General features: G+C 37.9%; 1 protein-coding gene across 2 annotated transcripts in view; it reads left to right on the top strand.

The window, feature by feature from the left end:
- The window catches only part of LOC104588335 (ABC transporter C family member 2-like), a 107,220-nt gene that overhangs the window by 70,157 nt on the left and 19,357 nt on the right, over positions 1-17,706 (top strand). For both annotated transcript variants that reach the window (XM_010246215.3, XM_010246214.3), the window contains 6 exons: positions 3,454-3,654; positions 3,948-4,046; positions 4,182-4,334; positions 5,900-6,285; positions 8,182-8,362; positions 8,670-8,993. In XM_010246215.3, the coding sequence (XP_010244517.2) occupies positions 3,454-3,654; positions 3,948-4,046; positions 4,182-4,334; positions 5,900-6,285; positions 8,182-8,362; positions 8,670-8,993 (1,344 nt within the window). The remainder of the gene's footprint in view (positions 1-3,453; positions 3,655-3,947; positions 4,047-4,181; positions 4,335-5,899; positions 6,286-8,181; positions 8,363-8,669; positions 8,994-17,706) is intronic.

Genomic DNA, 17,706 nt, shown 5'->3' with positions numbered 1-17,706 from the left:
TTTCAAACTAGTAAATAGAAATACATTTATTCTGATTTTTTAAATATTAAAGTTATAATACATTATGTTTTATTATAAATTTAATAAACTGATTCTCCTTTTTGTAGGATTAAGATTATGATAAATTCTGATTTCTTATAAAACTTAATGAATTTATTATGATTTTTAATACTAAACTTATAATAAATTATGATTTAGTACAAAATTTAATAAATTTATTCTGATTTTTTATATTAAATTTAGAATATGATTTATTATAAAATTTAATAAACATTTTCTGATTTTAATAAATATTATAAAAATACTAACTAGTTAATATTTTATTACTTGAAAAATATTTTATGTTTTATATTATGAAGTAATTAATTGATTCTTTTGTTTTTATTTTTTGTTAATTCTTTTTTATAAATATTTTATTTGAAATATTAAATAGAAATTATTAATGGAATAATTTGTATTAATATATTGTATTATATTAATATAATATACTAATATATTATATTATTAATGTACATTAGTCGACATCTTGTTAACATAATAGGAAAATCTGTCTTTTTATTTTGGTTATTTGGACCAATTTGGTCGACATTTTCGAAATATAGGAAATGTTGACCAAAATAATGGAATTTTTTATATTACCATCCATTTTCATGTCGGTGAGCCTCGACATCAACAAACATTTGAAACCATGATTTTAACTAGTAACCAAGATGAGTCTATCAGAGTCCTCTCATTGGCAGCTAGTCTTGATAGGGTCTTCACTACTTGGATATCAAAACTGCCTTCTTGAATGGTGACCTTGAAGAACAAGTGTACATGGTTCAATCCCCTAGTTTTTGTCCAATGTAGTGAGTAGAAAGTATGCAAACTAAAGAAGTCCTTGTATGGCTTGAAACAATCACCAAGGGTTTGGCTCAACAAGTTTCATTTGGCTGTGCAACAAATTGGCTTCAAGCAGTGTCAGTCTGACCATACATTATTTGTGAAGAGAGGGGAAGGTAGAATTGCTGCCTTAATAGTGTATGCTGATGACATAGTAGTCATTTGTGATTGAACGACAGAAATTCAGAAGTTGAAGAAGTTCTTAGCCACTCAGTTTGAGGTGAAAGATCTGATTCACAAACGGGGATATTCATTTAATAGAGGAAACACATCCTAGATCTATTGCATGATTTAGGTAAATTAGGAGTGAAGCCAATTGATTCTCCCATTGATCCAAATCATAGGATGGGTGACTATCATGGGGAAACTGTAGATATGAAGCAATTTTGGAGACTTGTGGGAAGACTCTTGTGTTGTCTATGACACGGCCTAACATTGCTTATGCTGTGGGTGTCCTTGGCCAGTTCATGCATTCCCCTAAGTCCACTCACCTGGAGACTACCAAGAGGATCCTTAGGTATCTCAAGAAGTTTCTAGTAGCGGGTTTGTTGTTTTAGAAGCATGGGATTTGAAGGTTGAAGTGTATATAGATGCTGACTGGGCTAGGTCAATAGATAACAGGAAATCCACCAGTGTCTACTATACATTTGTGGGGGGAAACCAAGTCATGTGGAGAACAAACAAAATTTGGTGGTTAGGTCTAGTGCAGAGGCTGAGAACAGAGCTATGTCCCATGGAGTTGTTGCGATTTTGTGGATGAGAAACATAGTGAACTAGGGTTTGCAATTGATGGTCCTATATCCCTTTATTGTGACAATAAATCTGCCATCAATATTGCAGCCAATCCAGTCCTCCATGATAGAACAAAACACATAGAGTTGGACAAACACTTTATCAAGGAAAATCTTGTAAGTGGGGAATGTGCACCCCCTATGTTAGTTTTCAAGAGCAACTTGCAGAGACCTTCATGAAGGGCCTACCTTATTGTGGCACAATAATTTATGTGACAAGTTAGGCATGATTGACATCTATGCCCCAACTTGAGGGGGAGTGTTAAAACTGTCATATTTTGTAAATATAGTGTTGTAAGGGCATTACTGTCTTTTCCTGTAATCTTGTGCACACCCTAATATAAATAGAAAATCTGGTGCCACCAGCAGACCTTTTTTCCTCTTAATCTCTCTTCTCTTCTTTCCTCTCCCCTTTCTCTTCTCTGTTTTTCTCCTGTTTTCTCTTATTTTTCCACGTTAATATATATGATGGCATTGTCTATTTTGTTTTCATTTTAATGCTTGTTTCCTACATCTGGTTACACCTCAATTGGTTGTCTTTTTGCTTTTTAGATATCATAATTTTTTGATAATTTTTTGGAGGCTTTTGTTAGCTACTTGATTTTATGTACAATGTTTTTTTTTTTTTTTCTTTTTTGTCTTAATATCATATGGGGCACAAGGTAGGACCTAGAGCATGGTATTAGTTATGCTAGAGTACAAAAGGTTTTGGAGGGTTTAGGAGAAGAACCCAAGTATTTGGAAGTTGAGGGAATAGTACTTTTGATATGAAGAAACTTTTACTAAAGAAAATAAAAGAGTAAAAATGTAAACGAGAGCATTCAAAAGATACACTTAATCCAACAGAAAATGCAAAGAAACACTCCTAGACATGCACAACTAATTCCAAGGCCAGAACCTCTTGACAAAATCATATCTGTCTAGGGAATTCAAATTATAGTCTCACTATCAAATAGTCTGGAATCATGTATCAAACTGGATCCATCTCCTATTTTCCCTAAAAACATTCTTCCATTCTCTCTCTGTCTCTTTCTCTCTCTCTCTCTCTCTCTATATATATATATATATATATACAGACACACACACACATACACACTGAATTGCTCTAAATGCAAATGGTGAAGCGGATTGAAGAAATAAGACCAATTTAATCCTTTTATGACAATATGTACATGTCACAAGTCCTCGTCCTTGACAATTGTTAATAGGCCCATTCCAAATCCATGGTTTATCCATGCTAATTGTTGTCCATTTGTTTTTGTTCTTCAGTGAGCCAGTAGATGCTATGAGAGTCAGCCATTGAGGAAACAAAATGTTATTTTCATAGGAAGTATGGAGAAAATGTTTACTTATGTTTTATGCTTAATTTAATTGGTAAATGTCAGCACAATAAAATGTTTCAACTTTCAAGACCAATCCCATCCCCAATTTCTTTTCATTTTATGGAATTTAGCCCCTAAAAACAAGTATATTAAGATCATATTAGCTGCTTCAAGTTATAAGACATGACATTTAATCATTACCATTAGCAACTGAATGCTAAGTCCAGTTGACAGTACCTAGGAAACAAAAAATGTTTTCAGCCCTGACTGGTTTAATTACAAGTTAATATTTTAGCATGATTTTAAGCCTTGTTCGTTTTTAAAAGTTTACATGAAATAATTTGTCATTATATTAAGGTTTTGGATTATTATGGCATGAACTTAATATTTAGAAGGCTTTATGCTCTCATATTAGTATTCCTCTTTTCATGCCTTAGTTACTGGCTATGTTTTATCAGGTAGAGAAGCCGACATTGTCAAATATCAACTTGGATATTCCAGTTGGTAGCCTGGTTGCAATTGTTGGCAGTACAGGAGAAGGAAAAACATCATTGATATCAACAATGCTAGGGGAACTTCCTCCAATGTCAGATGCAAGTGTTGTTATTCGGGGAACAGTTGCCTATGTCCCACAAATTTCATGGATTTTCAATGCGACTGTAAGTTGTAACATTCTGTTAATTTTGTTATCTATTATTTATTTGGAGATGGATTGTGTAGCTACAGAGAACAAACCAAATCATCATACTGTGGAATATGACCCCAGTATCCATGGAGTAGTATCATGCTGAAGTGGTGATTATGTGGTTGCTAAAATTTACATTCTATTACTTAAAGCAGAAAAGAATCTCATTCCATAATGTTGGAACCAGAGAGCTGACTTTTATCAAGCAGCTAAGGGTTAATCTCCCCTTTTTTTTACACTAATAACTGCCAAATCATGTACTTTCAGGTACGTGAAAATATATTGTTCGGATCTATTTTTGAACCGGCACGATATGAAAAGGCAATAGAAGTGACAGCGTTGCAACCTGACCTTCACATACTCCCTGTAAGCATATGATCTTAGATTAAGATAGGTTCTTAATATTTATTTTACTTGATCTTATTTAGGAGTCATGCCCATACAACTTTCTCTATAGGTATGCCTGCATTTCTATATTCTACTTACCCCTTATTGTATCAGGGTGGAGATCTCACGGAGATTGGTGAGAGAGGAGTCAATATTAGTGGTGGTCAAAAGCAAAGAGTTTCAATGGCTAGGGCTGTCTATTCCAATTCAGATGTATACATATTTGATGACCCTTTAAGTGCCCTTGATGCTCATGTAGCTCGACAGGTATTGTCAACATGATAGATAATTTCATATTTTCTTAAGAACTGCATCTTTCACAAACTCAAGGGTATAATTGTTTTTTTTCTGCTCCTAGTTGAGTATGATTTGTTTAATTAATGTACGATATCTTGTTTGGAAAGTGCATCTTCCTTATTAAATAAATCTTCTCTACACAATAGTGCCTTTGTTTATCTGGGTTATCAAAATTCGTTTTCTGCAGCCTCCCCCATCAAGGTTACATTTCGATGAGACCCCAAAATTACATTACAAAGTAATTATCAAGTTACAGCTGAGCCCAAAACAATTGTTTCCTTCTTGCCCCTTGCTTGGCTAACCATTGTATTCTCACTTGCATACAGTTCGTTTTCTAATTGTTATAGCTACACATAAGTGAAAGAGTATTTATTAATTTTTCCTGTGGGCTGTAGCCCAGTAGAAAGGCCTCAATGTTTCCAAAAAAGGGGAAGGCACCAGAAATGCAAATTTTGTATTGTAAACTTATTAACTTTGGGCCAAAAAGAATTTGACCAAACCAGCCATTTTGAGTGTAAGAAAAGAGAAGCTCCTAAAAACACCACGAATTCAATTCTTTCTTTGGGAAGAGTTTTTGTGCATATCTCTTTTTTGATGAAGGGGCACACCCTTAATTACTCTAAAAGAACATGTTTTAGAGGACATTTTATTTTGATCTGCAAAGAACATTTTGTTAAAAATTGGGTTAATGTACAGACAGCGCTGGGACTGAATACCCAGCCACCCAATCGTTATATTTAGCCTTTTACAATGCTGCCAAGAAATATTGTTCCCTGTCGACCCGTTGTTTAGTCAAGGAATCCACCATCCCATTAGCTTAGCAGTTCTTTTAATCCATCTGAATGTTGCACCAGCTTCCCTTGATTACTTCTCAGTTTCCCTCAATGCTTGCCTGTAAATCCAGGTTCCCGAGTTGAGCCTGCACATCCAAGAGATGACCAGCTTTAAATCACCCTCCACCTCTGTATCCTGTAATCCAATCTGCTAGGTAATCTTAGGCTTTCTAGTAGTGTCAATGCTTCAGCCTTTAGAGAACCAGCATGATCAATTGGACCTGAGACAAATGCTACCACTTTGCCTTGTGCATCCCTGAACACACCTCCATTCTCTGACGGTCCCGGATTGAGCTTCTATCAAAATTCAGTTTCACTCTATTGTTTACTGAAGATTTCCACTCTCATAAAACTGTCTTTAGAAGTGTAGGATCTTGCAAGTTGCAACTTCTCTCCATTCTTCCATGTCCTTCATTTTAATCCTATGAGTTACCTTTATTTTGATGATGTCCACTATATTCTTCATAGATCTGCCTCTTTGTTTGAAGTTTCTCTCATTCTTTTCCTTAAATTGTACACACCACTGCTGATATTGGAACAGCGGAAATTACTTGCTATTGCAATGAAGAAGGTTTTCTAACTAATTGATGGCATAGAGTTACTGTTGCTAGTAGATTGATCTGTTAAATGTTAAGAAATAATTTGATTTTATTGAGGTTTCAGTTACTGTTAATCTAAATCAAAATACCATTGCATTTGCAGGTTTTTGATAAATGTATTAAGGATGAACTGAGAGGAAAAACAAGAGTCCTTGTTACAAACCAGTTACATTTTCTCCCACAAGTTGACATGATTATTTTGGTACATGAAGGTATGGTGAAAGAGGAGGGAACCTTTGAGGAACTTACTAAAAATGGGATATTGTTCAAAAAATTAATGGAAAATGCTGGGAAAATGGAGGATAACGTGGAAGAAAAGAAAGATGGGGAGAACCATGTACAGGAGAAAAAAACGCCTGCTGCCAATGGGGAAATAAATGGTTTGTCAGACAATGCAAGTCACAAAAACAAAGGGAAGGAAGGCAAGTCTGTCCTTATTAAACAGGAGGAACGTGAAACAGGTGTTGTTAGTTGGAATGTCCTGATGAGGTAATTGCTTGTACTATTGAACTCATTTACTTGAATATGTTAAACTCCGTTGTCTTATAAAAAGCAATGATGCTAAAACAAAGAAATATGATATCATTTTTCTTGCAATGTATAGGGAGGTCTAGAAGCACTGTAGAGTGACTTTGCTTCAATAGAAGTTCCCGACTTAGTTTTGAAGTCCAAATTGTGCATAGGAAAGTAGACCCAAGGGCAGCCTATTTTCTTGCTTTCCCTAGAATTAGCATTAGATCAAATGAAATTTGGATAATTTATGAAAGGCATCACAGGGTCTATATAATGCACATGAAAGGGACTGGGAATTCATTTCAGTTATTCCTGTTTCAAATGTCATCTAGTCAAAACTTGTTTTTTTTTTTTTCATGAGCAACATAAATTCATTAATTTAAATAAAAGAGGTGTGTACAACGGATGGAAAGTCCAGTCATTCAGTAGGAATTCCAAACCAGCTTAATTATAAATTAGCCCAGAATAATTCCAAACCAGCTTAATTATAAATTAGCCCAGAATAATTTCAAACCATCCCATTTACTGTTCTCCTAATCCAATTAAATGTAGCTCCCACTCTCCTTTACAACATGCCTATATACCCAACCTCCTGGAACATTGTAGTTTAATCAAGATATAACCATCCTGGAGTCCCCCTCCAGCTCTAAATGTTGGATTCCCAACTTCTTGGCTATCCTCATGTCTTGTAGCAGCACCATTATTTCTGCTATTAAAGAGTCACTAACTCCAATAGGTCCTGAATATATAGCTTTGATTACTCCCCTTGTATCTCTATAAACATCTCCTATTCCTGCCAGACCTGTGTTACCCAATAAGCTGCTGTCAAAGTTTAGCTTCAATCCTTGAATTGTTGGCGGCTTCTACTCTGTCACAGCCTTATCTTTTCTCTTAGACGAGATAGCCACTTCTCTCCAAGCTCTCACTATTTCACCTGGTTAGCCACCTTTATTACACTATCCATTATTCTCCTACATTCTTACTTATTTTCCTTGAATATTCTTCCATCCATTTCCTCCCATATCACTCATATCACTGTTGCCCTTGCTGCCCCCAACAAGATTCTGCATCTTTTGTTCGGTAGCCTCAGAAAGTTTGGGGAGAATAAACCAGCCATATCTTGAGGAGCCTCCCACCTGCACCCAAAAAGAGAGCACAATTCCAACCAAACACAATTCACAAAGGTAGAGGAGATCGATAAATGGGAAGCAGTCTCACTGCTTTCCATGCAAACAAAATATGTGAGAGGAGAGGCACATAAATGGCCTCCACCTCTGCAACATGTCATAGGTGATCTTGCCCAGAACCACTTCCCAACAAAGGGCTTGAATCCTAGGAAGGACGGGTTTACTCCAAATTTATTTCACCAGAAAGTTCACTCCCAGGCTATTACAAACCAGTGGGAGAAGCTGACCCAATCCTACTATCACTGGTATGCCTTTCCAAGAAAGTGGAGCCAAGTTTGGCCAAGAGGAGAATTAAGGAATTACATTCGGTATGTAGACTAGATTTTAGCTAAAGGTTCCATCTTATAATTTGACAACAAATACAATAGGGTAAATTGTTCTTTGAGAGTGGATTAGTGGAATTGCCCAACCAAAGGTCTTCTCAAAACAGAACATTATGCCCATTACCCACATCATACCTGATATAACTTAGAAAGGTTGGGAGTACTCAACAAATAGATTTCCAAGGGAAACTAATACACGATTTCTAGTCAAAACTTGTTATAATTAGATAAATTTAATCATTTGGTCTATCTGTCTATGAGCTTTTTACCCTGCACTATGCACCATCTTTCCTTAAATGCGGCTTTCATTTTTTGTGCCATAGTTTCAGACCTTCTTTGATGTGCTATTGAATCTTTTGCAGGTATAAAAATGCATTAGGAGGTGCATGGGTGGTTATGATACTCTTTTTCTGCTATATTTCAACAGAAGTTCTTCGTGTTTCAAGTAGCACCTGGTTAAGTGTTTGGACAGATCAAGGCAATTCAAAGAATTATAGTGCTGCTTTCTATAATCTAGTGTATGCCCTTCTGTCTTTTGGTCAGGTATGTGAAAAGTTGTTCATTAGTTGAGTAAACAATCCAGCAGTTTCTACATGAAGTGTTGCATTCTCATACCAAGATTTTATCATAATACCAAGCAATGACCTCTTAACTCCTTTTTGTTTTTAAATAATTAAAAGGATAAGGTGAAATGGTCCCATGGGTTGATGCGGTTGACTTTGAATTTAGGTTGGATTCATGGGCAAGCTGTGGTCATGAGAATTTCATATTTTCTACAAAGTTGTGGAGGATTTGCAACTTCTTTGTGTGTCAGTAACTAACTAATATTCTATATGTTTGCTCTATTCAGGTGCTAGTTACATTGGCAAACTCCTATTGGTTGATAATTTCAAGTCTTTATGCTGCAAAAAGATTGCACAATGCCATGCTTAACTCAATATTGAGAGCTCCTATGGTTTTCTTCCACACAAATCCTATTGGGCGTGTAATTAATAGGTTTGCAAAGGATCTAGGTGATATAGATCGGAATGTTGCTGTGTTTGTGAACATGTTTCTTGGCCAAGTTTCACAACTTCTTTCAACTTTTGTGCTTATTGGCATAGTGAGCACCTTATCTCTCTGGGCCATAGTGCCACTTCTAGTGCTCTTTTATGCGGCCTATCTATATTATCAGGTACATGCACCTTTGTGTAAATATTGGCACTACTCATTATTTTACAGATTATATGATATTGTTTTAACTGTTTCTATCTTAATCTTATATACTGTTTATTTGTTGTTCTTTTGAAGATTATTGTGGATCTAATTTGGTTTCTTTAGGTGGAAATTTAGTAATTTATATATTGGCTGCTGAGGATGTGAGCCAAGGGATCGACATCTTCCACCCATCCCCCTCTTTTACTTGTCAAGTTTCATCATAAGGGCCTCTTGGAGAAGGAAAAGAGAGTTCCTTTTTGACATTTCTTTTATTTAAAATTTAAAACTGCAGGTGCTTCTTTAGAATGATATAAAAAAATTCCAATATATAGATAGGATGCCAACTGATGTGGATGGCTGGCAACTGTCCATATAGTTTACTCGGTCCAGTCAGACAACCTGTGTGCAACTATAATTCAATTTTGCTGATGTTTTGATAGCCAGCCAACAATATGGCTAGAGGCTGGAGAGTTGGAAGGGATGGAGTGGTGGGTACACACCTACAATTTATAGATGATATTCTTTTGTTTTGTGAAGGGAAAACATAACTTGTGAACCTAAAAAGGATAGTCCATAAATTCGAGAGGATCTCCAACCTTATGATTAATTGGGGCAAGAGTTGTGTGGCAGGAGTAAATTTAGGGAGTGAAGAGGTGATTTGGCTAGCTGGACTATTGGGGTGTGAAGTAGGGAATTGGCCATTACAATATTTGGGACTACCATTTGGGGGAAATCCTAATATAGATAGTTTCTGGTATCAAATGATTGAGAGATTTACAAAGTCACTTGCGAATTGGAAGAGAAAGTACATTTCTTTGGGAGGTAGGATAACCCTAATAAAGTCAACTTTGGCTAACTTACCAGTGTACTTCCTATCTACCTTAAGGATACTGGTGAAAGTGGAAAACCAGCTAGAGAATTCTCAACTGAAGACATTTACAGGAATTGGGAAGTGGTGGCATCTACAACTTCCATTAAACCTATTGTGCAGGAATTGTAGTCCCCACCAACACAACAGATAGTGAAATAGAACTTCAACGGGAGTTCTAGTGGTAATCCGGGCCCTTCAGGTATAGGAGGAGTATTCAGAGATCAAAATGGTAGAATTGTGGCGATGTTTTCAGGACCACTAGGCAGCCTTGGCTGGGTGGCTTGCTAAATGTCTTATGGTAACAAGGCCCGTCTAGGTGACTAGGCCCCTGCCTTCGCAGGTGCCTTATTATAATATCATTCACATTGTTACTTTATTTTAAAGTTCTATTAGTGAGTTTAAAAGATCCAAGGGTTCTAAGAAGAGAAAAAGACAAAAAGAGCAATTCTCTATTCTCTCAAAACATGACAAAGTTCTCTATTCTTTCGTTGTTAATTTGATATTAAAATTTCTATATTAAATGCATATTATATTAGTATTTATGTTTTGTAAAGTATATAAATTAACATATTTGAAATACTATTCTTAGATATGATGCTTTGTCATGTTTTGGGAGGAAAGTTAGCGTTTTTAATATTGAGAATTGCTATTTTTTAATTAATATGCAAGCTCAATGGTATAAAAAACTGTAGTCGAATAGGACTGCAATCAGTCCTAGGTTCAATATAAAATAATCAGAATAAGATTGAGAGAGGGAGACGAAGAGAAGAGAAGAGGAGAAGAAAAGAATTCTGAAATAGAGTGTGTTGGCTAAGATTGTCACCTCACTCTACAATTTATATTAATGTTAAAATAAAGATGAAAGGGCTGAACTACCCTTACTGCTTACATGGAAAATAAATAAAATAAAGAGCTAATAATAAAACAAACTGAAATAACTAACTGTTAACTGCCGAATAAGATAAACATAAACTAGACTAATGAACAGTGGGGGCCACAATAATGTTCTCTACACTCCCCCTCAAGTTGGGAATAGATGTTTGTCATTCCCATCTTGCATAGGTCTGCTTCTAACTTTGTCTTTGAAACTGCCTTGGTGAGAAGATCAGCAAGTTGCATGTTGGAGGTGATATATGGAAGACACACTTCTTGAGAAGCAACTCTTTCTCTAATAAAGTGTCAGTCCACTTCAATATGTTTGGTTCTGTCATGTTGTACCGGATTATGGGCTATTAATAGTAGCCTGATTATCACAATACAACATTAGGGGTTTCTCATAAGTAATACCCAACTCCTCAAATAGTGATTTCAACCATAGGATTTCAGCCACACCATTTGCCATGGACCTGTATTCAGCTTCAGCACTGGAGCGAGCAACAACACTTTGTTTCTTACTCCTCCAAGAAACAAGATTACCTCCTACAAAGGCACAATATCCAGAGATAGACCTCCCATCATCCACACTCCTAGCCCAATCAGCATCTATGTAGACTTTTATTTTCATGTGACCATTATCCTTGAATAGAATATCCCTACCTGGACATCTCTTCAAATATGCCAATATCCTCTCAACTGCAAGTAAGTAGTTCTGGGAGAGTGCATATATTGACTGACTACACTGATTGCATAACTGATGTCTGGTCAAGTGAGACAAAGATAGAGAAGTTTTCCAGCTAATCGTTGGAACATAGATTTACCTTCAAGGGGCTCTCCACCTTTTGCACTGACCCTGTGATTCTGCTCAATAGGTGTGTTAGTAGGCTTAACACCCAACTTTCCTGTTTCTTCCAACAAATCAAGAACATACGTTCTTTGAAAAACAAAAAATCCCATGTTTGGACCGAGCTACCTCAATACCCAAGAAGTATCGTAGCTCTCCTAGGTCTTTTACCTCAAACTCTAGATGGAGTTGTTTAAGAGACTCAGTCTCATTGTTATCATTCCCTGTCACTACAATATCATCCACATATACAACAAATAGGGTTAAGGAAGAATCCACCTTCTTAATAAATAGAGCATGATCTAACTGAGCTTGCACATAGTCAAACGTTTCAAGGGCTTGTCTGAACTTATCAAACCAAGCTCTGTGGGACTAGTTTAGTCCATACAAGTCTTTATTCAGCTGGCAAACCTTCTTTCCTGTTTCTACACTATAAAACCTAGGAGGCAACTGCATGTAAACTTCTTCTTGCAAGTCTCCATTGAGGAAGGCATTTTTAACATCTTTTTAAAACAAAGGCCATGAGTAACTGGCTACAAGAGAGAATAAAACTCTGATAGTGGTCATCTTTGCTATTGGTGCAAAGGTCTCCAAGTAGTCTATGCCATATGTCTAAGTAAATCCCTTTGCAACTAATCTGGCCTAATACCTTCCAGTGGAACCATCAGCATTATGATTCACAGTAAATATCCATCTACATCTAATTGGTTTCTTCCCTTTAGGTTGATCAACTAGCTCCCAGGTGTTGTTCTTAAGGAGGGTGTCCATTTCTACCTTCATTGCATCCTTCCACTCAAGAACTGACAAGGCTTCCTGCACTGTTCTAAAAATGGAAATAGCAGCAATGGATGTCAAGAAGGACTTGTAGGATGGGGACAAGTGATCATAGGACAGGAACTGGGAAATACAATGGGCTATAGATGAGGTACAATAATGTTTGCCTTTATAGATTGCAATGGGAAAATCAAGGTCATCACAAGAGGGCGAAGGTTCAACAAGAAAGGGTGAAGGCTCAACAATGGAATATCTCATCTGTAATGGAGGAGGAAGGAACGACAGTTGTACTTGGATCTAGATCAGCAGGAGTTGGGGTTGGCCTGTACTGTTGATGATGGCCAAAATCAACCTGCCTCCACTGTCTATGATAAACTCTCAAATCCCGTCACCTCTGACAACCCTCTCCATTACACCCCTCTTCAGTAACCGGAACAAGTAATGGAGTTTCTGATGAATGAATCCCCACCTCACTATACTCCCCCTGAGAAGAAACCCTAGGATAATAAGGTACATCCTCAAAGAAAGTGACATCCATAGAGACAAATCTCCTCCCAGAAGTAGGTTCATAGCAGCAATATCCCTTTTGAGTTTGTGCATAACCAAGGAAAATGCATTTTGAGGCTTTAGGATCAAATTTGGAACGATGAAGACCAAGAGTCTGAACAAAGGGAGTACAACCAAATGTTTTAAGAGGAATGATGGACAACTCTTTATCAGGGTATAAAAGGGTGAATGGAGATTTCATGCCAAGAACTCATGAAGAGCCAATAGAGGACATGAGAAGAAGAGCCAAGGAGGGGGAGCAGGAACATGAGAAGAAGAGCCAATAAAGGACTCAATTGGAGGAGACTCCATAGAAAATTCAATGGGAATTGGAAGAGGAACAGATGGTGACAATGCAAACAACATCTCTGAATTCTCCCTCTCAGGAGAAGTACCAAAGAAAGGTACAGACTCTGCAAATGTGACATCTCTAGAAACAAAGCAAGTGCCACGAACTAGATCAAAATAGCAATACCCCTTCTGTGTGGAGGCATATTCCAAAAAGACACACTTGCGTGCTTTAGGCTCAAACTTATGTCTTTGATGACTATGAACATGAACATAGCAAGTGCACCCAAACACTTTGAGAGGAAGAGAGAATAGATCCTCATTTGGGAAAAACAAGATAAAGGGAGTTTTAAACCCCAAAACCCGGGAAGGCATTTGGTTTATCAAGTATGTAGCTATAAGGACATCATCCCCCCAAAACTTAACAAGAACATGGGAAGCAAAAAGGAGGCTCCTCGCAACCTCAACCACATGTCTGTTCTTCCTTTCCGCCACTTCATTTTGTTGAGGAGTGTAGGAACAGGAACTCTAATGAATAACTCCAAAGGTATCAATGTAGGAGGAAAGGCTCTTCTCAAAATATTCCTTTGCATTATTAGATTGGAATATTTGGATTTGAGTATTAAACTAGGTAAGTATAAGTTTATGAAATTTTTGTACAATATTTGGTACTTCATCCCGGGATTTCATGAGGTAAATCCAGGTGTAACGAGAGAAATCATCAATGAAAAGAATGAAATATTTGTAATCCCCCATAGCAGGTAAATGTTATGGCCTCCAAACATCAGAGTGCACAATATGGAAAGGAGAAACAAATCTTTTATTACTCATTGAAAAAGATTGTCTACAATGTTTTGCAACTTCACATGACTCACAATGAAGGCTAGATAGGGATATTCCCTTAAACATTTTTGGAAATAAATGACTTAAAGATGAAAAAGACAAATGACCAAATCTGAAATGACATCATGACTCTATCAATTGACTTTAATAAAACAGACTCCAAAGCTACTCCACTAGGTAATCCAAAACTTTGATCAGAGACATCTGGCAAGTATATCTCACTCGCTTCATAGCCACTCCCAATCGTTCATTGAGACTTCAGGTCTTGAAAAACACAATAAGTAGGAAAGAAGGTTATGCTGCAATTCATTGGTTTTGTTAAACTACTAACAAATAAAAGGTTAGTGCTAAGTTTGGAAACATGAAGGACAGAGGATAATACAAGTGAGAGGCTCTAACATCCCCCTTGCCAGAGATGGGAGCAAGAGACCCATCGGCAAGAGAGATCTTCTATACCTGAGAGGAGCTGGTATGAACAAAAAAAGGTTGGGTATGCTAGTCATATGGTCTGATGCACTAGAATCTGTTGAGTGGGCCGACTTGTGATTAGTTTATTTTCTTTTAAATTAAGATGTTGTTGGGCCTTGGGCCCATTAGTTTTTATTTTTTAAAAGAGTTGTAATTACTTAGTTTGAGTTGCCGCCCTACTAAGGGCATCTTTGTAATATCTCATACATAAGTTAATTATAAATAGAATGAGGGGTTGGCGGCTAGGGTTATGTTAATCTATCCTAGTCGACCTTCTTCTCTTTTCTTCCCTTTCCTCTGTCTCTTGCTGAAATCCCCAACTTTCTACTCTTCCTTTCACAAGAAGCTTGGCCGAAATCAGCACATAAGGCTTTCTACTTGGTATTAGAGCAGGTTGAAGGTTCTTGAAGAGATTCGTTCCTACAGCCCTAGATCGGCCGACTGCATGGAGATTTAAGAGGCTGATCGAAGCTTTCAGGTAAGCCCAGTTTTTGGATTTTCTTGATGGATCTGTATGCCCTGTAGCTGGTCTAGGCTTTCTCATCAGAATCAGGAAAAATTGGAGAATGGGGAAGAGTCCTGATTTTGTTGGACTCTTCAATTTTGACCTAGGTAGTGGCGCCCTATTTTTTTAGGGTTTCTTTGGGCTTTTTATAAGGGGCGATTCAAGTTCCATGTGGTTTGGAGGCCTCTAGAGAGGGCGGTTGCTTCTTCTCTCTCTTCTCCCCATCCCACCGAAAAGGAATCTTTCGTGGGAAGAAAGTCTAGGACACCAAAGGAGTGTCGTTGGTTCCAGAAGGTATTCTGTTTATTCTTGTTGCATTTTTTAGCTGTTTTCTGTACCTCTTTGAGACACATGGAGGGACACAGAGTTGAATATAAGCCCGGGAATGAAATGGGACCAGTGAGAGGAGGTGTTGGAGACCCCTTCGGAGCCGGAACCATTACTACAGTTAGGTTGGATGGTACAAATTACTTGGAATGGTCCCAATCTGCAAAGATGGCCATTGGGGCTCGTGGAAAATTGGGGTATATTACTGGTGAAGAGGTAAAACCCGAAATTGGCAACTCCTGGTGGGTGCAAGAAAATTATATGGTAATGACATGGTTGCGTAATTCTATGTTGCCACATATAAGTAAAAACTTTTTTGGGCAAACACTGCTAAGGAGATATGGGATGGGGTTGCAGAGACCTATTCACAGAAGGAGAATGTTGCTAGGGCTTCTCAACTGAGAAATCAGATTATTGCTACTAGGCAGGGAGATAGATCTGTTGCAGCTTATTTTTCAGTCCTTAAGACCTTGTGGCAGGAGATTGACCATCTAGAGACCTTTACTTGGGAAACCACCAAGGATGCAGCTACCTATCAAAGACACTTAGAGAAGTATAGGGTGTTCGAATTCCTTGCTGGCCTTAACCTTGAGTATGACATTGCACGACAGCATTTTCTTTCCAGGGACAGTGTCACTCTCTCCCAAGCATATGCATTCGTGTCAGGAGAGGAGTGCAGGAGGGATGTAATGATGAAGAATCTCATGTCTAATCAGTCTACTATGGTAAGTGCTGTGAAACCTAAACAGAATGGCAATGAGAACAAGAAGGAAGACAAAAGGGACTTAGCCTGTGACTACTGTAAGAAACCGAAGCATACAAGAGATACTTGCTGGAAGCTTCACCCACATCTTGTGCCGACTAGATTGAAGAATAAGAAAGGAAATGCACATATGGCAGTTACTAGTGACACTCCGGCCCCCCCTACTACAGTTGCCTTGGAGTCTGTTGCAGTTGCTGCAGTAAGGGCCGAGCTTGAGAGGTTTGGGTTACTTCTGAATCAGAGGGATACAGCTAGTTCCAATTCAGCCGCAACCGGACAACAAGGTACAGGTAGCACAGGTGGAACTCACTCTACCTCCCTTGCCCACACAGGTAGTCCATATGTCACTGCAAACTATGTTTCTGCTTCAGGTAAGGAGAGATCTCCTTGGATTATAGACTCTGGAGCCTCAGAGCACATGACCCATTGCTCCACCATTTTCTCCTCTTACCAGCTCAATTCTAGCAGAGATAGGGTCTCCACATTTGATGGATCCCATGTTCCTATTGCTGGGAAGGGATCTGTCAAGATTAATGATTCCATTTGTTTACCCTCTGTCCTCCATGTTCCTAGATTGAGCACCAACTTGTTATCTGTTGGTAGTTTGACTAAGAATCTGAACTGCTCAGTAATTTTTTCTCCTGGACATTGTATTTTGCAGGATCTGGATTCAAAGAGGATTGGGAGTGGTCGTGAAGTGAATGGAATCTACCTCCTGGATACTCTTCCAATTCACCAAAGTCATCATGTTTGCAAGGACAGTGAGTCAAAACTTGTGGATCAGATTATACTTTGGCATAATCGTCTGGGTCATTTGTCTTTTTCTTCTTTAAGTTCTTTGTTTCCAAAACTGTTTGTTAGTCTGTGAGTCTGTCAAGGTTGAAGTGCGAAGGTTGTGAACTTGGAAAGCATTGTAGACACTCTTTTAAACCGAGTAAGAAAAGATGTTCTTCTCCTTTTGATGTTATTCATTCAGATGTGTGGGCCCTTATCATGTTCCCTCTATGGGTGGCTATCGCTATTTTCTCCTATTTGTGGATGATTTCCCTCAATATTCCTGGATTTACTTGATGAAATCACGTGATGAGGTACCATCCTTGGTGAGGCAATTCCATCAGATGGTATTAACACAGTTTGGAACTAGAATCAAGATGTTCAGATCTGACAATGCTAGGGAGTATTTTGAGAGACATCTTGCCTCATATCTATTGGAGTATGGTGTTGTCCATCAGAGTAGCTGCTCCTACAGTCCACAGCAGAATGGTGTTGTAGAGAGAAAGAACAGACACATTGTTGAGACGGCAAGAAGCATGATGATCACAGCGACAGTTCCGGTTCGTTTTTGGGGTGATGCTGTTCTCACGGCAGTATATTTGATTAACAGGATGCCTTCTCGTATACTTGGATTCAGCACTCCATTCAGCCTTCTTTTTCCTTAGGGGGAGATGTTTCATATTCCTCTAAGGGTGTTTGGGTGTGTCTGCTTTGCGCATATTCTTGGTCCTTACCGTTCGAAATCTGACCCCAAGGCAAAGAAATTTGTCTTCCTTGGATATGTAGAGAATCAGAAAGGGTACCGCTGCTA

The sequence above is a fragment of the Nelumbo nucifera genome, chromosome 3 (assembly GCF_055504915.1).
Source record: "Nelumbo nucifera cultivar China Antique chromosome 3, China Antique-T2T, whole genome shotgun sequence".
NCBI classification, from domain to species: Eukaryota; Viridiplantae; Streptophyta; class Magnoliopsida; order Proteales; family Nelumbonaceae; genus Nelumbo; species Nelumbo nucifera.
Note: the sequence above shows the minus strand (reverse complement) of the source record. Positions and strands in the feature narration are given on the sequence as shown.